The following is a 20,245-nucleotide window of genomic DNA, read 5'->3' as shown; positions in this document are numbered from 1 at the left end:
CCCCTTCCTCCTTTTCTGCCGGGCGGTCTCGCCCGTGCATCTGACGCTCCCCGCTTTCTGCCGGGCGGTCTCGCCCGTGCTCCTGACACCTGAACGCAACCGGCTTTAATATTAAAGCTTCCGTCGAAACGATTTGCATTACAATAAAAAAAGCTGGCTTTCGAATATGCTTGGCTTGCCAAAAAAGTTACGTGCTTTTACGCTTAGCGCAATAATAAGTTAAATACGCTAAAGTAATGCTTAATAAATATTTTAAATTCCAAAATTGGCGGCACGTCCGCTTTTCCAACGAAATTTACTTCGGCTGGGGGGCTAAAAGGCGTTTTATATTATTTGCCGGCTTTGGGGAAAAAAATTACTCAAATTGCGTGCAAAAAAAAAGCCTTTTTAAAAAAAATGTCCGTCGGGTGCACGCTTGGGCCGCTATTGGATATAACTTTAAAAGCCCTTTCGTTTGGTACGACATTAATACTACCAACGGGAAAATAACTCTGCGCACGTATTGAAACGAAATTCTGGAGCTTGTAATAAGCTCTTGGCTGCAAAACGGCCAGAACTTTATTTTTAAAAAAAATAACGATTTTGGGCATGGAAAAAGCAAAAGCAATATTGTTAAAACCTGGAAGGAAAAGCACAACCTCCGGCATTATTTTAATTGCACCCATTCCTTTAATATTTCTTTTATTGAAAGGGCCTGGCAGGCCTTTAAAGCCGCTATAAGGAAATTGGCTATTTGGGATAATAATTTGCTGAAAAGCATTGTAAAAAAGGGCTAGAATAACCTTTCCCAGGCCCGGATCAATGCGTAGGTGGACGAAATACCAAATATCTTACAAAGGATCATAAATGCAAAGGGTAAAATAATTGCAAATTGAATGGGCTCTTTTTTTTGTGGTGGTGGGGAATAAATTGCGGTCCGGACTTTTTTTTGGGCAGGGTGCCTGGATATCCATGCGTCCCAGGATGGATGTGGCGTCCATGTCTTCAGGCAGTGACACGAACAAGTTGTCTTTGGGTCCCAGAAGACCTGTGTTGTCGCAGCCAAGGTTGGTCATGTTGGTATCCTCGGTCGTGTTGGCCTGCTCCCTCTCGTAGGCGGAGCACCATTCCGCTTTCAAAGCCCCGACTTGCAGTAACGGCAATCATGTAATCCCGTCTTTATTTTGCGCTTCGCGTTACATACGTTACATAATCCTAGAACCACACTTGAGAGACCGAGAGCTGCACCGAGCCCTTAATATGAGGGAGGCAGCGCCACGGCCGAGCCTCCGACATGGAAGCCGTCCACACCGGCTCGCCTCATTGGGCCCTTCCTCGGCGCGTCTTTGGGGTCCACCCTGTACTTCAGCTTGATGCCCATGGCCGCCAGTTCCACATCCAGGAACTTGAGCGCGCCAGGCACCACGACCAGAGTCGTGTTGTCGCCACCGATCCACTGGTTCCCCTGTCCGTCCTCCCAGATCTCGCCGTCCAGCTTTGCCACATCCACGTCGTCGTCCAGTTTGTCCAGACGTGTTGCGCAGCCTCGACACCTCACCGTGTTGATCTTCCGCTTGCCAACAAACGGTGAAACCGTCGGCTGCACCGACAGGAATGTCCCGCAGCTTCGGCAGATCCAAGACCTCGAGTAGTCGGAGCAGTTGAGGAGCCGGTCCTGCAGGAGGAACGCCGTTCCGTGTGCCAGGAGAGCATCGCGCTCCATCTCACCCACTCGGATACCACCACCTCGCTTCCTTCCCTTGATGGGCTGTCCAGTCGTCGGAACGACGGGACCCGTCGTTCGCACCTGGAACTTGTCGTTCACCATGTGCCTCAGCCGCTGGTAGTAGACCACTCCGATGTAGATATCCGCCGCCAACTCCTGGCCCGTGATGCCCGAGTACATGGGTTCGTTTCCATGGAAATTGTATCCGGCTTTCATGAGCTGGTGTCCAAAGTACTCGGCCGCCGTGTCCTCCTCGTCAAACCTGAAGGGTGTCGAGTCCTGCGCTAGTCCGTGCAGCGCCCCCGACTTACCCGCCAGCGACTCGACAAACATGCCAATCGTCATTCGGGACGGGAAGGCGTGCGGGTTGATGATAACATCTGGTTGCATGCCCGACTCGGAAAAGGGCATATCAATCATTGGCCACTTCTGCGATGCCACACCCTTTTGCCCGTGTCGCGAGGAGAACTTGTCGCCAATGATAGGAGACCGGGGTATCCTGAACTTGATGGAAACGGTCTGTAGAGGCTCTACTCCGTTCTCGTTGCCGATCAGGCGCACCTCCTCGATGTAGGCCGTCTCCGAGTCCTTGTACTTTTCAAAGTGCGTGATGCCGTCTCTATTCATGAGCTGGTCGCTGTAGTCTGCCGATACCGTATGCCACGCCGCAATCACATCCCCTTCCTTGACCTCGCGGCCGATCCAGGGCAAGCCGTCTTCGTCCAGCATCTCCCGCTGCCATCCCTTGACCGCGCCGGATGGGGCGAACCCGAACAGCTTCGTGACATTCTTTGCTGAGCGGGTCCGGGAGTCGTCCTTGAGCGTAATCTTCTTGGTCTTGTAGATGGTTCCGTGCCCGAAGCCACGTTCATGGGCCGACTTGTTGATAATCATGGCGTCGTCCATGTCGTATCCTGTGTAAGAGATGACAGCGACTACGGCGTTTGTCCCGTTGGGGAAGTTGTCGAATCCGTACTCGTTGTGCAACGGCGCGCGCACGATAGGGGTCTGGCCGGTCTGTAGGCGATACATCTTGTTGTCGGTTCGGTGGCGTAGTGCAGCCCCAGGGGTACCCATCGTTTGCTTACCCATCTGGCACTGGTACATGTTTCGAGGGGACTGGTTGAAGTCGGAAAACGGCGTCATGTTGGCGAGGATGGAGAGCATGTTGGTCGGATCGAACTCGACATGAGTCGACTCCCCAGAGACAATCTCGGGTTCTGTGCAGGCGATAGACATGTACGGCTGCTCCTGGGTCCCCACGAAATCTTCTTTCTCCAGGGGCAGATACTTGACGGGCCTGACCATTCTCGAGGCTTGCGACGCCATGTAGATTCCAGGATATGTCCCGCCATTTGATGGGGGGACCAGGCCGATCTCCAGCTCGACTGGCACCCCATGTGATTTCTCAACCTTCCAGTAGCGCAGAGTGTCGGCGATTCTGCGCGACTGTCCAGGGCTGCACCATCCCAGGATCTTGCCGTCCAGCATCACGACCACGCTCTCCTCAGTCGCAGCCGACGATGTATTGACGACACCGAGCTCGGCTGCAAGCCTGGGGATGGCCGAAACGTCGACGCTATCTGTCATGATCTTGCACGTATGGGCAAGGTGGTTCAGAAGGCCACAGGGTGAACCATCAGGGGTGTGGACAGGGCAGAGAAAGCCCCAGGACTCGGGTAGCAGTTTTCTGACTGTCGTCGTCTTGAGCTGCGCGAAGAAGCTGCCACGATGGACCATGCGGAAGTGGCTGATGAAACGTAAAAAGTTGAGCTTCTCCGCGACCACGACGAATCCAGAGGTCTGCTGCAAGTCCAAACCTGACGGGCTCAGGAGGTTTCCGGTGGAAAGGAAGTACTCTAGGCTGTTTCCGATATTCTCGTTGGTTCTTCTGAATATGTTTGCGGGGAATTCCTTGGCAAACGCCGCCGAGGTGAATGTGTTGGCCGGAGATCTCCTATGAAAGTCGCGGAGAACGAGGCGAAGGTGGGTGTTAAGCAGCTCCTCCAAGCGCTCCCTCAAGATCATGCCGTACAGGAATCCGCCGAGGAGGATCTCCTGGTTCTGGATCGCGTCCGGGTTGTCGACAGCGCACTCGCCAGCGACCAGAGCGTACAGCTTCCTCATCATGACGAGCAGCATGCGGAACTTGTCCGAGTCCTGTTGCTCCGTGACGGCAACGCTCCCGATGTGTACCAACACGATCTTGCGGAGGAACTCGGTGCCGACTTCGTAGTGGGACATGGTTTCCGGGACGCCCAGAACGACCCGGAACTTCTCTCCCAGATACGCCCGCGTCTTAGACTTGCTGTACAAACCATATGCCTTGTATGTTCGCAGCAGCAACTCCACGCGATCTGTCAGGAACGAGTTCTCCACGCCCTTGGAACCAGGCGGGCCACAAAGCCCTTCAAAAATCTCTCGGTCGTTGGTCTCGACGAGCGCCTTGAGGATCATCATGACAGGCACAAGGTACTCGTTTTTCCTCCACGAGAACCTGAAGGTAACGTTGCCGTCATTGAGGTAATGGAGGACATTGGTCTGCGAGGTCTCGTCTGGCCGCACGCATCGCATTATGATGCCGTACGGCGTATATGAGGGCCCTCGGTTCTGGAAGCTGGGGCGGTTGATGGCCAGGGGGAAGTTTCTCCGGTTGAGCAGGAGCAGCCGGATGATCTTCTCGTTGCCGTTGACGATGAAGTAACCACCGAGTTCCTCACTCTCCTCCTTGCGTTCCACAAGCTGGGCTGGAGAGTTCTCTTCAAGATGACATCTATTTGACTAATAAGGGCGTAAGCAACAGCACAGCGGCGCCCTCGCGAAGCAGCAGTAAGAGGCGATTTTGGCTCACCTTGACCATGATAGGCATCTGGCCGATCTCGCGCACGAACTCCTGAGGCTCTTCATCGTTGATCTGGAACTCGAACGTGGCAGAGAGCTTTCCTCTGTATGTAGCATGGCGCTCCCTGCACTCGGCGGGGAAGATCTCGCGAGTCTTGGCCAGCTTGTTTGTCACAGGGACATACGACTTTTGCAGATTGACGCTCTTGTACCGCACGGTAAGCCGATTCCTCTGGGAAAGGGGGATCTTCGCATCGCCGTCGAAGTAGAGCCTGGTGCCAATGTCGGCGATCGCATGGTCTATAAGACCGGGCCGTCCATCGTCTCTGAAAAGAGCATTGAAGGACTCGATGTGCGGGTTGACAGCATTTTGCAGGGCCGGGTATGCTGTATGGTCCTTTGGAGGGTTTCTGAACAGATTTTCGCGGCGGAGAGTATTATATTCGTGGTCCCATTGTACGCTCGTCGCGGTCGGCGCCATCTTGACTTCGCCGAGCACGGCCAGTCAGTTCGGTTGGAGGAGGGGCCAATGGGGGAACAAGCAGATGGCCGCGAGGAGGCCTAGGGCGCCTCAAGATGTCAATGGATAAAGAAGCAGTGTGTATGCTGCATGCGAGTCCGCCTAGTCGCTGGCCGTGACGATGTGAGACGTGGGTTGCATCCAGTCCCGTCGACTTGAAGGGTTGGAGAAAAAAAAAAAAGAGCTTCTCTCTGCCAGTTCGCACAAGTCGCAGACGGCAGGCACGCCTGGCCTCGGCGTCGGGGAGGAAAAAAAAGTTTTTGATAACGATAACGATCGATAACGATAATGTACCCCAACAGCCCGCCCGCCGCCCGGGGCTAGCCGCCCCACTGGGGCACCTGCAGGTGGCTGCGTGCCATCTCGAAAAGGAAAGGGAGAGCCCACATTACGCCATACATACAACACGAAATATGCTACAAATATGTGACGAGTTTGGATAATTGCTAAGTCAGGATACAAAGGAATGCCCAGTCGACAGCCAACTCACAGGCAAGCGTGAACGGCAGCGAGAGAAACCAGCCCGGCCCCTTCACCAGAAAGGGAGGCGGGCGGCCCAAGGACGCAGACACGAGACACGGCAAAAGCTAAGTCACGAAAGAAGAAGGAGCGAAAAGCATTGGCACGGCTGTTGGGGCCGAACCAAGCCTGGCCACGAGTTTGGCCTGATTCCTTTTGCGCCGCCTTGGTTGGGCGGAGGCTGGTGTGTTTTGCATTTCGCAGGCCCAGCTTTGCGGCCGCCTCAGTAACGAAACCGCACGGCGCGTCCACTCGTTTGCGGGCGGATCGCGAGGTTGCATGAGGCCAATCAGGCCAGAGGCGCTTGCTTGCGGCCTGTTTCTGCCCCCAACACCACCGCCGACCCGACATGGATACCGACGAGGAGGGATGCACTGGTTCCTCAGCCGGTCGGACCTTTGCCTTGCGTGGGGTCGACGGGTTTTGTCGGGGCCATTCAGGGCCGGGCGGAGCGCCTTCTGGTGGGCTCGGCCGTTGATTTGCTCGTCAGCTCAGCACTTCTGGGTATCATGGCGGTCTGCCTGTCTGGAATAAGTGGCCGCCGCTGTCAGGGGATAGCATGGAACCTGGCAGACTTGTGGTCAAACAAGTTCTTGAGTTCAAGAAGAGAGAATGGAGGGCACGGACGAATCAGCAGCATCCAGAGCGGGACCCAGACCTGTGCTGGGTAGGGTGAATTTCACACCGGACGGACTCAATGTGGACCTCTTCAGTGCCGCTTTCTCTTCCTACAGGCGAAGGGCTTGACTTGCATGGGCCTAAACATGTGCTACAGTAACGGTCCATCCAACCAGCCCGCACCGATGATGGATGATGAAAGATGCGCGGGAGCTCCCCAGGAGACTAAAAAAAAACGCACTGCTTGTGCGGCATCAATTGCATCTACCTACAGCCTACTCCTACTACCACCTACAGCACTAGACCCAGCCAACGTAAAAAACGGGCATTGCCCAGGCACATGTCTACCAGCCTGCCTTCTCCTCCGCCCTTTCCCATCACTTTCGCCGCAGCGCTTCTCACGCGAACGGGCACCCGAAGTGTGTGGCTCGCAGACTGCCTGACCTCTTATCCCGTCACAGGCCTGCCTGTCTTCCCCTGGCATGCGCCCGCCACCTCCACCTCCCCCATCCCTTGTCTCCTCCTCGCCAGTTGCATGTTGTTTGTCTCGTCCGGCCCCCCGTCCGTTCCGGTCGACCTGTCAACAGCCCACCGCAGCGGCCGACCCGACCCTGTCGCCGTCATTGGCCGCCTTGCGCTGGGCCTGATCCATCTTTTCCCTCCCGCCCTCTGTTGGGGGTTAGGCGTCTGTGTGTGTGCGCTGTGTGTGGGTGTGTGGCCTTTCAACACGGCCGCTTGTTTTCTCTTTTGGTGACAGCCCCGCACAGCCAGCGGCGTCTTTTTTCTTTTTACCATTTTTTTTATTAATTATTTACCTTCCTATTTATTTTCTCTCATCGGTTGGCAGCTTGCAGCAGACTCCTCGTCGACCGCTGCAGCCTCTCCTCGGGAGCCATTTCCAGCTCGAGACGTTCCCTCTGCCAGGAGCTGCGTAGCCTCGGGGAGTGCCAGGGGGGTCTGCGAATACTTAAAGCCGCACAGGGAGGATAGGTTCTACAGAAGAAGAAGAAGAAAAACAAAGCTCCTGTTGCATGTTCCTCCTCCCCTCGTCTAGGAGCACAAGGCTTTCGTCCAAGTCGACGACGTACCGGCGCGGTTCAATTGACGCCAGCGAAATCCTAGTCCAGTCATCTGCAACCCGCGCTAGCTCCCCTTCCAACCTAACGCCTGCAACCTTGCCTCCTGCCTTACCCCAATTGCCAACCTAGGTTCCCTGGGATCCAACCTCCACCATACTCCATACCACATTTTCGCCTTCCTATCGAGAGACACGGACTGCAACAGCTTGACCTGGGGCGGCCGGTCCCACGCCTTGCTGTCAGCTACATTCCCGCCGTCTTTTTGGAGCCGTTTCTTTTTTTGCGCCCAGACTACGTGCGTTTGTCATTTGGATAACTCAGCCACCAGCCCGGCTCGTTGGAAGGCCAGCGACGACCCGAAGCTCGCCCCTTCGCGGCGCCCCTGAGGCCGCTGCTCTGGCTGTTGGCGCTCGCCATCGAAAGTCAAACCCCAAACTCACACGCCGTCGACTGAGAAGGCTATCTTTTTCTTCTTTTTCTTCTTCTCGGCAACTAGTGTCGCGGACGGGCGAAACAAAAACTGTCCTGAAAGTCGCATCCCCGTGGGGTCGGGATATCACAAGACCACCATCAACAGCGGTTCGGGGTGGAGAGTCGCCTGCCCACCTCTGCCTCACAGCCTATCTGCCAGTCTAGGTAGGTGGCATTTGCACCTACGACGGCAACTTTTCTGGTATTCTACCAACCCCGTCGGCTCGTGTGACACCGGACGTCACCGGCACCTACCCGCCGTGCTCCTGCCGCCGACGTCCGCCTGCAGCTTATTTATTGGCGCACTCCCTGGGTTCGCCTCGCGAGGAACCGTCCTCACCATCAACCCGCAGGGGAGGCTCGCCGGGACTCCCCACTTTTCAGCCACATCCCTAGGTGGTCGTCTGTGCGGCTCCCCCAAGACGCCATATCCGCCGTCATGGCGTCGATAATTAAGGGCCTCTACGACTGGCTGCTCAGGACTTTCTGGTGCGTCGACTCCTCTAGTCTCGAGTTTGGCTCCCTTACTCCCCCAGTGACCTTGTCTCATGAAGGAGGAGATGTCGAGTGTTGACACAGAGCCGTAACACAGGGCAACCGAGATGGATGTCACTATGATCGGACTACAAAATGCAGGCAAGACATCACTGCTTCGTGTTCTCTCGGTGAGTCTCTTCCCCGCACCAAACAAACCTGTTACCCAGCGCGCCTCGGAGCCATGACGACTGATGACCGATCCCTTTGGTCCGGAATAGGGATCCGAGTTCACGCTCGAGTATGTTGACCCAGACCCCTCCCTGCTCCAATGTCTATTGTCGATGGTCCCATTCCTCGTGACTCCCCATCAAGGGACTTTGCTGATTTCGTGATGTAGCACGATACCGACTGTTGGGTTCAGCCTGAAAAAGGTGCAGCGAGGGCACGTCACAATGAAGTGCTGGGACATGGGCGGACAGGAGCGGTTTCGCGGCATGTGGGAGAGGTATTGTCGAGGGGTGACGGCGATTCTGTTCATCGTGGACGTCGCGGACTTTGAGCAAATACCGGTAGCAAAGCAGCAGCTCCACGCCCTGATGGGTAACGAGTCGCTCGTGGGCATCCCGCTGCTGGTGCTGGGTAACAAGACGGACCTGGACGAGAAGCTGACGGTCGACGAGCTGATCGACGCGCTGGATCTCAAGGGGATCAACACGCGCGAGGTATCATGCTACGGCATCAGTGCCAAGGAGGAAACGAACCTGGACGCCGTCATTCAGTGGTTGATGAGGTACTCGAACAGATGAGGGCGAGGGAAAGGACACGCGGGGGATCCCGTTCCTCTGTCTCATCTTTCCTGTCCTCCTCTTGGGCACGGCGTTCGTTCTTCCCTGTGTTTTTTGTCGTCCCCCTGCTGTGGCGTTAATCCGCATCTTCTCTTGGTTTGTTTCCCTTTCTTTCCCTCTCTTGTCATGCCCCCTATCCTTTTCTTTCGGCATCGGACACACGACAGGCTCGACCCAGACGGCAGGGTCTTGGCGCATGCCGCCAGCCTGCAGAATCCCCGGACATTGGAGTTTAACGAAGTTGATGAGACACTGGGTAACAAGACGATATAATGAATGGCCGGCAACGACCTCAATAAATACCTATTTTGCACCACGGCGCCCAGCTAGAGTCCCATTGGGTGGAGTCCCATTGGAAGCGCATGGGCTTTGTAAACGAATGTCGACAACCAGTCACAGTCTCGCCCGTCGGTTGTTTCGTATACGAGTGTCACACATACCATGTGTCAACCTGGCCGACATGCTGTCAGATGTCATGTTGGATCAAGGAATCTGGGGGCCGAGCACCGGTTGATTTCTGCCACTTGAGGAATCGTGGGCGGGTGGGCCAGGGAAAGTGATAAAAAAGAATACCAGTACAAGCGACCCGCCGGAAGGAGAGGAAGAGAAAAGGGAAAGAAAATAAAACCCAGGGAACCAGGGGGGAGCGAGTGGTTTTTGACTGAACCGGTCTGATGCATTGCCAACTCAACGCAGCATCCCCAGCGAGCCGTGGGCGCGGTGATTGGCTGCGCAAGGCGGCAGAGAGCAGCCGTGCAGCGACAGCGTGGCCTGGCTGAGGACAGCCCAATCGCGACAGACCTGGCGGGTTCGTTCAGCGGGGCACAGCAGCCAGGTGAGGCCGGGGAGGGCATCCCCCAAGGCTTTGTGATCCGTGGAGTCGGCGTCGGAACGATGGATTCGGTCAATCCCACACAGATTCGGACAGGATTGATCGATTCTCTGGGGGAGTCAATTGGAACGGAGGTGATGCGTGGGGTGCTCCTCCCCGTGCCCGAAACCTATCGACGCTGGCCGATTTCTTTTCAAGGGAAGACCACGCAACATTCAGCGAGCGATATCTATACCATGGTCTTACAAGCACGTCGATCTCCATTTTTATTGTTTCTTTTCTGGCCTGAAACATTCACAATGTCCCGGCAGCGCATCCCCCGCGCACAGCCCAACACTCCATCGCGATTCACAGATGGGAATGTGACGGGAACGCGGCCGAACCTGGCGAACATGATGGGCGGGAGTGTGTCAGCGCCCGAGAAATGGCGCCCAAAATCCACTCTGGATTGTCGTCGGGGGGCACATTTGACTTTTGAGCTTAGGCACACAACCGGCCTGTCATCCAGTGGCCCACGCGGCCCACGCGGCCGGGGCTCGCTCTATGTTTAGACAAGGTAAGAGGCAGTCGCCTCCCTCCAAAGGTGCGTGAGAAGCGAACCATAAAGACGTAGCAGGGCATGTGTTGCTGCAAAATATGCATATATCGATGACCCGTCTGTTGTAGGTCTCGGCTGTTCCCTTGGCGGCCGAGAATTCGAGACGACGGGTCCGTCGCTTCCACGGGCTATGAGATCCGGATACCTCGGTATTAGCCTAGGGCCTAACACACAGCCCTATCCGGCCGGCTCGCAACCCAGAGAAGTCCCAGGCAGTCAGGCAGGGGTGGATGAGTAAGGTGAGAAGGAGCCGGCCAGCCACACGGGCTGCGTGTGTGGAGAGAGCATTGGGCGACAGGCAATAAACCCCGGCAAATCTCAGCGGTACCGAGGCGGTCGTGGCATGCAAACAGACACCGGAGGCAACAGGAGAGATACGCATCACGGGTTGACTGCATGTGAACTTGTTGCTGCCCGGTGGCTCTGTTTCCCGGTGCCAACACGACCAGCACCGCCACCCAGAATTTGGAAGCCCATTGCAAGCACGCGCGGCCCCGGGCGAGCAGGAGTCAGTTGGCCCGACTTGCCAAGGTTGGATAGGCCAGGCCCCCCTAGCCCTTTGCAAATCCGCCACCCCCGGCCCTTTCCAAAACGGAGAGATGGCAAAAATACAAGCGGGCAGCATTGATTGTGGGCTTTGGGTTCCCTCTCGGTTCCCCCCAGCAAAAAGGGCCACGCAACGCCGAGGAAAGAAGACGGGGCAGTAAAGGCGAATGGGGTCTTAGGCCCCGGTCGGGACCCGAGTTTGGCAGCCCCTCACTGGGTGCGGCCCCCCTCCAAGGAAGAAACACGGGAAGCGAGCTGCCAGCGCAATGGAATCAATCCAGGCCATGGGCCCAGCAAAGTCACAATGTCGCACCCAGAAACTCGGCCGATCTTCCCGCCAAGACAGCGCGCCATCCATGTCATTCAAAGTGGTGGGTAACGCCTCTTGGCAAAGCCGGCTGTTTGTTGCCCGTGGCCTTTCCATTTGTTTTAAACCCCCCAGCCGCTCATTCTTCCCGGTCGCTCTTGCCTGTTTGCTGTTTTCCATTCATTTTGGCCAACCAGCTGCACGCACCCACATCCATTCTACGTGCGACTCCATCAACCTGATCATCGCCGTATCGTCTCGACACGACCATAAACAAAGTGACGTAGGAGGCCGAATCATAAATCCAACACGCTGATCGCGGTCTCAACCGCATCTCTTATCGACCAGCGCAACGCCATCCGATCATCCGCAAATTTACTGGTCCGAGGCGCATATCCTTCTGCACCTGCTGCAGAGAGGGCAGACCGCACGCGACGAGGGAAAGCGCACGCATCGGCGACGCACCACGAACCTGCACGTTGCACGGCTGCTGCCGTTGTCTTCTGCAAGAATGTCGCCCCTCGGTGACGACGCCGCTGCCCAGCTGGCCAAGAGATAGTGAGTTTACACATCACAACGTTCTGCATGTGTTTGGCGGACAACAGACTAACCAACGCCGTGTCCTAACCACAGTTACTACTATTGTCCCGCGGGCTACATCTACAACTACAGCAGCCGCGACTGCGAGTACAATGCTTGGGCTTACTGGGGTCGGTGGGTGCTTACGGGTGTCGTGATTTTGGGCATCGGCGCTCTCCTCATGATGCTCGGCTGCCTTAGCGCCCGCCGCAGGAGGAGACAGGGCATGCCCCCCATGTACGGCACCGGCTGGATGGGTGGAAAGTACCAGGGTCCTCCGCCGGCGCAGAACGGCTACTATCCGCCACCGCCGCAGTACAGCGCCCAGCCGATGCCTGGACAATACACGGGCACGACCTTCAACCCCAACGACGGCTACTACGGCGGCCAGACCCAGGGCGTCCAGCCACCACCCAACGCCTACGTCCCGCCACACCGAGACTCGCCCGCTGCGGGCGGTGACCCTCAGCCGCCTGCAGGCCCCCCGGGAAAGTGAAAGGTTTAGGATGTACTAGCATAGCCTCCTGGAGATGAGTCAACCGCGCCGGCCTCACTGAGCTTGATGGGAAGTTATTGGGAACGACTCGACACCACACCATTGTGTGCTCCAGTCAGGTGATGGGGCGGTGGAAGGAACCGGGATGGAAGCGGGAGGATGACAGATTCATAGGCCCGCCGTCCGTTGTGTCATGTTTTTTCTCTCGCCTGTGTCGCGTTGTTTTCTCGTTTTCTCGTCCTCTTTTTATTTTTATTTTTTTATAGCTTGCCTGTCAGTGGTTTTTGTTGTCTCGGTCGCTCTTTATAATCGGACCAGCCCGCCATTTAGAGCGATTCGTTCTGATGAAGGGGTGTGGGGGCGATGTGATCTAGGCGCAATACATAGGTAGCTTTTTCCCTTGGCCTAATGACTTGAATTGCCAACCTACTTTCGTGCATTTGATCTCGGCCTTTGCCACTTTACCGAGCTTGATCCTGGCCATCTCGCCGCGATCCGGTACACTTGGACGATACACTTGGAACGCCAGATGGGGCGGTCATCCACCCGTTTGGCAGTTCTAGGTTGGGTGGTGGTGGATGACTTCTGGATTGACTTCCAACAGCGCGGTCGAAGGGTAATGTCTGACACGGCTCGCTCAAGACCCACGACATGCGACTTTCATGAGGCTGCGACTTATGTTAGCCGGCGTCGATCCACCCGCCCAAGTTCATTTATAAGGAACGTCGGGCCCCAGGGGACCGAGTGGCACGCAACTTGGCCCCATCTCTTCATCACATAATCGGGGGCTGAGGGGAGGTCAGCAGAAGGATGGATCCTGCAGGCAGTCCCAATATGGGCGCACGGTGCGTCAGGGTTTGTGCGAATTCGGCCAGTGATGCGACTCCAAAAAAAAAAAAAAGGAGGGGCTTGAGAGAGGATCGCCAGCACGCATAGATCGGCTCCTCTCCTCGTCGCGAGCTTTGCTTGTCCTTGCCCATCTAAATTTCCGGGTTGGCTTACAACTGCTATCAGTGCTCCCTACGTCCGTCCTGGTAGCAACGTGCATCCTGCCTGATCGCCCAGGATAGTGAGGTGGTAGCACGAAGGGCTAGTCGCCGAGAGTCAGTTCTCGGTCACAGCGGCGTCCCATTGGTGCCTTGCCTTGGTACCTCATCTGCGGAGGATTTTCCATCACAAGTAGTTCGCTCTATGCTACCCGGGCAGGTAGTAGTTGCGTGATCAGTCATCCACCGGCCTGCTTTCAAGCTGCCTTGCTTCTGCGGCCAGCACAGCCCAGTTTCAAGCCCCGCGCGCGGCTTTCGATGCACTCCGCTAGCGTCCCAAGGGCTCTCCCTCACCCGCACAGGCGACCCTAGTTCAGGGGCGGGGACCAGTCGAACCCCTGGCGGCTGACCGGCCTCACAGGCACTCAAATCAAATTGCACCTGAACGCACCAGCCTCCATTTAGCGTCCCGCCCGCGTCACCAGCCCGTGTCGTATTTTCTTCCCGCCCTCCTCCTTCCCTCATCCCTTTGGCCTCCGTCCACAGCGCTCTCTGGCCGCCCACCGGCAAACTGACCCCAACGTGTCGCTGCCCTGCGACGCAATTGTCAATCGTTCATCGTGACCAATCCGCCCTCGGATCACCATCGTTCTTTGTTCTATTTTATTCACCCTTGCATTTCGTGTCTTTCTTGTCTCTCTTGTTTTGTTTCCTGCATTATCCTTTCATCTCTCGCGATCGTCGACTCGGAAATATGATCAGCACTCTTTAGCAACCTCCACGCCCTAGCGAACGTTACGCGACCCTAGATACTACCCGGTTTCCTGCCCTGCTGCAAGGCATAGTTTCTATACTGTTATAGCCGGCCACACACCCGCCGACCGATACTCCAAGCAAAGGATGGATCTCTAGCACATACCCTCATATTCGACGTCCTTGGATTGGATATGATATCAAAGCATCGATAGAGACATCTGCAACCCTTCTTCGATTGCTATCCTGGCTCTCGTTCAATATTTACTATAGCCCGAACAGCGCAGTTATCTCGACGACCAGTACGAACCTTGGCAAACATCTCAACAGCGACGTGTGGGAGGAGAAGGAAGCGGGGCCGGAGCAGGGTGCCACCGGCTGTTGGGACCGTCTCGCCCGTCGCGCAGAACAGACAAAATGCCGTTAGTCAATGTGGCTATGGAGAAGAGTTTGCGGGAGGGGGCCGTGGATCTGCTGGCCGCCTCCATACGTCCGCTGCTCGACCGCAGGGCTGGCACCATCACCGAGTCTGTTTCGGATGTGAGGACGGCATTCTCCAGCTGGGACAACTGCATGAAGTTCACATATTGCAAGTATGGCTCAGCTTCTCTTCGAGTTCTGTATCAACACCAATGCTTGTCGAGCAGGCGCTAATCAGTCTCCCTTCTCGCAGATGGCCCGTGATTGCCCTCCTAATTGTTGGAGGTCTAATCATATTCTCCGTTGTGTGGTGCTTGATACGATGCCTATGCTGTGGCCTTTCGTGCTGCTGCCAGTGCTTCTCTTGTCTCAAGTGCTGTGGCAACTGCTGCGGCTGCTGCGACCCCCCAAAAGGCACTCCCCACAAATACCTCGACGACCAACACCATTCACCAAACCAGGGCTATCGGGCCCAAGAGCCCATGTATGCAGGCCCTGTCAACAACGGCCCCAAGCCGCCAGCACCATTCGCCGTCAACGAGCCGCCAAAGTATGCCGAATTCGACGTCAGCAAGAAGAGCGGTAACGACGACGCCCTTCCAGCGATGCCAAGCTGGGAGGGCTCCGCAAACCAGAAGGTCGCTCTGGAGGAGACGGTCGAGTTGGATGATCTCAAGAAGAAGCCGGAGGGTGCTATGGCCAACCCCTCGGGTCAAAACGTGGCATTTATGGCGGCCTCGGCCCGGGGTCCCACGACGCCTGGAAACTACGGTGGCGCACCTTATGGTGTTCCTGGTGCGGTTGCGTCAGCATCGCCTTACCAGACAGGCAGGTCTGGCGTCTCGGACCCGTACGCCGGCAATGCCACAGGCTATAACAACATGGACATGAACGGTGGCGCTTACGCTCAGCAAGATCAAGTATACCACGGGTATGGTGCTGGGGGCATGGCCATGGGCCAAGGTCGGGGACTCTCCGGAAATCCCGCCGGTGGAGCCTATGGCCAAGGCAGAGGATATCCTGGTCCTCAGAATCCCCAGGGCAGTTACGACAACTACGGACGCGGGGACACTCAGGGTTACGGGGCCGAGCCCGGATATGGTCAGAATCCAGCGTCACCATACGAGGACCAGAACGCCGTAGCTGCGCCGTATGTCGGCCGCAGCCCCACGCGATCCCCTGCGCCTCACCAGCAAGGTGGCTACGGATACGGCGACGCTCCCAGGAGATCCCCTGCGCCCCAAGGAGATTATGGCTATGGTGACGGCCCAAGGAGGTCCCCAGCACCTCAGGCGGACTACGGCTATGGCGACCGACCGGTGAGAACTGCCTCACCTCAGGTGGACCACTGTTTTGTCGACGGGCCAGGGAGGACCGCCTCGCCCCAGCAAGACTACGGCTATGGGGCCGGTGCCCAGGGCTACGGCGCGCGGTCACGCACACCGCAGGCTCAACGCAAGTACTCTAGCGACTCCACCCGCCCGCTGAACCCGCAGCGACAGTACTCCAACAACGGGCCGTCGCAGGCTCCGATGTCGCCTCTCCACAATAATGCAGCCGGTTACGGGCAAGAACAAAGGCACGACGACGGCTATGGGGGTCGACCCCAAGGCCCCTCGCGGCAGAACACCGGAGGAGACGGATACCCGGGCTACCAGGCGTACCAGCCGACCGGTGGTAATTCGCGTAACCAGCAAGGATGGAATGGGGTATAGGGTACCTACCTAGCCCTCTGGCCTTCCGCATGCACATTTTCCGAGGCCATGCAAGTCTCGAATTCAGATACCCTATATACCCCATATATCCAGACTCACGTACGATTTCTAACCCACCGCTACATGCATTCTCATCGGCGGTGGGGCCGAGATGGCGGCACAAGATATACCGTCATCTCTCGCATATTACCATTACCTCGAACACAACGGTCTAGCGACGCCCTTTCCTTTGTTTGTATATACTCTTGTGTTGCGACCAGGTGTCGGGGATCTCTGTTCTTATTATTGTATTTTACCTCGCTTTCCGATATGCATTGCAAACAACGGGCTTGTTTTCACGGGCGGTAGTGTGAAAAAGAAAAGTAGAAAAAAAAGGGAACCAGCTAGTTGCACGCAATGGACGATACCTGTGGCGATGGTTTCTGCTTCCTCGCTGCTGTGATCTCTGGTTCAAGCCACTTGGATGGCCGGCGGGATTCCGCCAACCGTCGAGAGTCAATATCATCCTCCGTCATATATCTCTTGCGTGGCAATAAGCAGGTTCGACTTGGCTCACCCTAAAATGGGCGATTGTTCCCTGTCAATCTGCGAGTGCCTGCTTGGACTATTCACACTGAACGCCTTGTGCGGCTTGCTGAGGTAGGACCGTCTTATCAAAATTAAACATCGCGCTTATCCGCTCCTGTTGATGTCTTGGCGAGGCTCCAGTTAAACCCACCAGCCCATCTACTTATGCACAGTCGAGTCCAAACACGGAGATTCAAGTACTTCATATTTATTGCCACAATGCCGAGCAGGTGAAAATGTCCGCTCTACCGCCCATGTGTATCGCCCGTCAAGTACAGAGAAAAAACATCAGATTCGACCCATGTGATGACACAAACAAACGCTGGGAATAGCTGTAAGTGTGAAATGGAAATATAACCGAGCAGTCGCTTTGTAATGACGTTTTCAGGGAATGCGTATAGCCATCGCGCCTGGAAATGATGGAATAAACAACCGGAAAAGGAAGGGAGTTGAGAAAGAGGAGGAGAAAGTCGAAAAAGAGGACTCGTTTGTATGTACATGGAGAGCCGTGGCTCAACAACCCAAAACAAGTGCCTAGCCAAAAAGAAGGGGAAAAAACAAGCCGAGCAAAGGAATTGGACAAAGATTATGAAAAGAAGTGGGCAGAGAGGCTTGGAATGATGGCTGGACCTATGACAAGGGGAAGATGGAGAATAAGAAGACGTGGGGTCCAGCTCCCCAGGCATTATCATTCGCGAGGCAACAGGTCCTTGCTCAACAGGGCCTCCGTCTGGCGGGACGAGGTGCTGCTGCCGATGATGGTGCGCTCGTCGCCGTCCACGTCCGGGTCGTACTCGCGGCGAGCTCGTCCGCCAGCTGGCTTAGCAGAAGCGGGGCCCGCAGGCGCACCACTTTGCCTATTGCCGCTGGTGCGATGCCGCCCTTCCCGCTCAACCAGCTCCTCTTCGTCGGCGCTCTCACCCGGGGCGTCGTACGAGCCGTGTGTCCCCGAAGAGGAAGATCTCCTCAGATGGCCCCTCTGAGTGCGGCCAGCGTCGCCGCAGTCGCCGTCGTCTTCGTCTGTTGCCGCACCAGTCTGCTTTTTGATGAAGCTGTCAATGATGTAATACTGCATGGCGTTCATGATGAGGGGGAAGAGCATCATGACGAAGACGATCTGAAGCCTCTCGTTACCCTCGGTCCAACCCAGAGCCCAGTCGCCCACGTGGCTGATCCAGGGGAAGAGGACGAAGATGATGAGGACGCAGACTTTCATGCCGAAAAGACCACAAAAGTATATTATGCTCTGCTTCAACCACCACAGCGCTTTCGGAGGGCTGCCGTAGTTGCCAGACTGTATCGACTCTGGAGGCTGACCGAGCGGTGTATGTGCCACCAACTTGGTGGTGACGCGGAGGAGAAGAATGAGAATGGGAATCCCAAGTGTGGTCTACGAATCAGGACATAGAGTTAGCGTGGATTTATGTGGCCAAGGGTGAAGGAGATGCCGGTGGGAGGCGATGGTAGAACGCACATCGATGCCCAGGTTGAGCAAATACCACGAGCAAGGGTTAGGGACGTAGCCTTTGTCACCGTCATGGCCTCTGCTTAGAAGTCGCCCGGTGACCTCAGCGGCTGCCGTGGCTGGTGGGTCAAGCTTGATGGACAAGCGGCCCGAGGTGAGCATGGACATGAAGACGTTGGCCATGTGGACAAGCACGGAGCCGAAGACCTGCTTGGAGACGTCAAAGAACCAAATCTTGACGGGACGTTGCGGCCGCTCCCTCCACCTCTTGTACACAAGCGACATGAGCGCCAGCCCGCCGAGCGCGAGCTGCACGATGAGTGCAAACGGCCCCAGCAGCCGACACTCACCCCCCGAAGGGCCATCGTGCGGGCCCCCGTGAGGAGGCGGAGGATGCGGAGGAGCCATGGGATGCATAGGGTTCGGAGGGGCGGTAGCTGCGCCTGTTGGTATCGTCGTCGCGGCAGTCGCAAGGGTGGTAGCGGCGGCCAGCGCGGTAGCGAGTATGGAGGGTGCGTCGCCGGCTGTCGGTAGCGGTATGTCTTTGGCGAACCTCGCAATCGCGGGCAGGATGGCTTCTTGTAGAGACATGTTCGTGGAGCGAGGGGAGGCGTATACGGGTGAGGCGCCGGGTTCTTGGGAGGAGCGGATGGCTACCGGTTCACCGGCGTGGTTGTCGGCTTGGATGACGCACGAGATTCAACCATGTGCTCCCGCCACCAGAGGTGATTAATTGGGCGATGGCGCTCACGGGTCGTTGAAGAATCGGTCAAGTCGAAAGAAAACAAGCCAATAGCAGGGGCAAGAGAGAGAGAGAACCAGCCAGGCCGGGAATTATTAAATGGGGTGGGCGAATGAGAGGGAGAGCAGAGAACGGAAAAGTAGCACGAGGTACCCGTAAGGAATGCAGAAGAGAACTCGCTGCACGCAACAGTTTGTGTTGTGTGCGACCTGGGGAAGGTTATTCGTGGACGCCCGGATCGTCGCTCAGACGCAGCGTCGATTTCGGGCCCAGGATAGGTACCTAATCCACCTGCTCTGCGACTGACAAGGCCGAAAAGGAAATACTGTGGGTGAGAAGGAGCCGGGGTGTTGCGATCGGCCTCAGAAAGGGCCGGGCGGACAGGCGGTGGTGATGATGATGAAATAAATGCACCTGACGCGAGTCTGCAGAGGGCGAGGCCAGTGGTGCCAAAAAGGGGGCGGGCCAGACCCGAGTCGGCGGCTGCTGGTGGGCGGTGTTCATCCCAAATGAGGGCTGTGTGCGCGATGGGCTTGACGTTTTGGGGGGTCAGGATTTGCCTGTGGCGCTCCAGGGGAATTCCCAGGTTGCCAGAGCCCCATCCGCCAGCGTCTCCCGTGCCTGGCTGCCCCCAGTCATGTCAATCGGGCAGCCGAGGGTGGGGATTTAGCATATCGTTAGCAAAGGCCAAGCCCTGCCTTTACAGCATCTTGCGTATAATCTCGACTCTCTGCCGCGGCTCCGACACGTAGCACACTTACATGCAGGCACTACGGTACATGCACCGCGACTTTATAGTCAGTGTCTACCAGCCGACGCGCGTTATAATAGGTCTGTGGCTAGGTATGTAGGGAAGATTCCCTATCTAGCTTTGTATGCATCATCCCTCGGGCATCGGTGAGACGCCTTTGGCACAGGTATACCTTGCTCCGGTCATCTACTGAGTTTTGAGAAGCTCAAGAACTCGAGTGTGATTTCGAGACCGTGACCGATCAATACCTTAGGCTCTATTATGCAAGCCAACGCAGAAAGGGGCAGGGATGTACTAAAAAGAGGGAAAGGAAACCAAATGCGGGTTGCAACCCTATCAAGAAGAGAGGTTGGCCATGAGAGTAATGTGGAGGATTGCGTGCAGAGTCTTCTCAGTAACAGTCACAAAGATGC

At 56.4% G+C, this 20,245-nt stretch overlaps 7 protein-coding genes across 7 annotated transcripts; 5 read left to right on the top strand and 2 right to left on the bottom strand.

Annotated features, from left to right (window-relative positions):
• Positions 1–396: 396 nt before the first annotated feature.
• On the top strand, positions 397–795 carry GGTG_01608 (hypothetical protein; the record flags this gene model as incomplete). The annotated part of the gene is made up of 2 exons (XM_009219375.1): positions 397–457; positions 533–795. 2 exons carry the CDS (start codon positions 397–399, stop codon positions 718–720), a joined length of 249 nt encoding a protein of 82 aa, XP_009217639.1. The 3' UTR covers positions 721–795.
• A 247-nt stretch (positions 796–1,042) lies between these two features.
• On the bottom strand, positions 1,043–5,271 carry GGTG_01607 (DNA-directed RNA polymerase I subunit RPA2). The gene is made up of 2 exons (XM_009219374.1): positions 4,557–5,271; positions 1,043–4,486 (listed from the first exon to the last, which is right to left on the bottom strand). Exons 1-2 carry the CDS (start codon positions 5,025–5,027, stop codon positions 1,235–1,237), a joined length of 3,723 nt encoding a protein of 1,240 aa, XP_009217638.1. The 5' UTR covers positions 5,028–5,271; the 3' UTR covers positions 1,043–1,234.
• A 1,334-nt stretch (positions 5,272–6,605) lies between these two features.
• On the top strand, positions 6,606–9,400 carry GGTG_01606 (ADP-ribosylation factor). The gene is made up of 4 exons (XM_009219373.1): positions 6,606–8,242; positions 8,346–8,418; positions 8,509–8,528; positions 8,628–9,400. The coding sequence occupies exons 1-4, from the start codon at positions 8,193–8,195 to the stop codon at positions 9,034–9,036; spliced, it is 552 nt and encodes a 183-aa protein (XP_009217637.1). The 5' UTR covers positions 6,606–8,192; the 3' UTR covers positions 9,037–9,400.
• Positions 9,401–10,872: 1,472 nt separating this feature from the next.
• Positions 10,873–12,838, top strand: GGTG_01605 (hypothetical protein). Its single transcript, XM_009219372.1, has 2 exons — positions 10,873–11,916; positions 11,992–12,838. The coding sequence occupies exons 1-2, from the start codon at positions 11,870–11,872 to the stop codon at positions 12,431–12,433; spliced, it is 489 nt and encodes a 162-aa protein (XP_009217636.1). The 5' UTR covers positions 10,873–11,869; the 3' UTR covers positions 12,434–12,838.
• A 1,047-nt stretch (positions 12,839–13,885) lies between these two features.
• GGTG_01604 (hypothetical protein) lies at positions 13,886–17,254 on the top strand. The gene is made up of 2 exons (XM_009219371.1): positions 13,886–14,765; positions 14,846–17,254. Exons 1-2 carry the CDS (start codon positions 14,590–14,592, stop codon positions 16,305–16,307), a joined length of 1,638 nt encoding a protein of 545 aa, XP_009217635.1. The 5' UTR covers positions 13,886–14,589; the 3' UTR covers positions 16,308–17,254.
• GGTG_01603 (hypothetical protein) lies at positions 17,061–19,581 on the bottom strand. The gene is made up of 2 exons (XM_009219370.1): positions 18,349–19,581; positions 17,061–18,264 (listed from the first exon to the last, which is right to left on the bottom strand). Exons 1-2 carry the CDS (start codon positions 18,928–18,930, stop codon positions 17,563–17,565), a joined length of 1,284 nt encoding a protein of 427 aa, XP_009217634.1. The 5' UTR covers positions 18,931–19,581; the 3' UTR covers positions 17,061–17,562.
• On the top strand, positions 19,194–19,751 carry GGTG_01602 (hypothetical protein; the record flags this gene model as incomplete). Its single annotated transcript, XM_009219369.1, has 2 exons — positions 19,194–19,272; positions 19,513–19,751. The coding sequence occupies 2 exons, from the start codon at positions 19,194–19,196 to the stop codon at positions 19,749–19,751; spliced, it is 318 nt and encodes a 105-aa protein (XP_009217633.1).
• Between the last annotated feature and the right edge of the window lie 494 nt (positions 19,752–20,245).

This window comes from Gaeumannomyces tritici (genome assembly GCF_000145635.1).
Source record: "Gaeumannomyces tritici R3-111a-1 unplaced genomic scaffold supercont2.1, whole genome shotgun sequence".
In the NCBI taxonomy this organism is placed as follows: domain Eukaryota; kingdom Fungi; phylum Ascomycota; class Sordariomycetes; order Magnaporthales; family Magnaporthaceae; genus Gaeumannomyces; species Gaeumannomyces tritici.
Note: the sequence above shows the minus strand (reverse complement) of the source record. Positions and strands in the feature narration are given on the sequence as shown.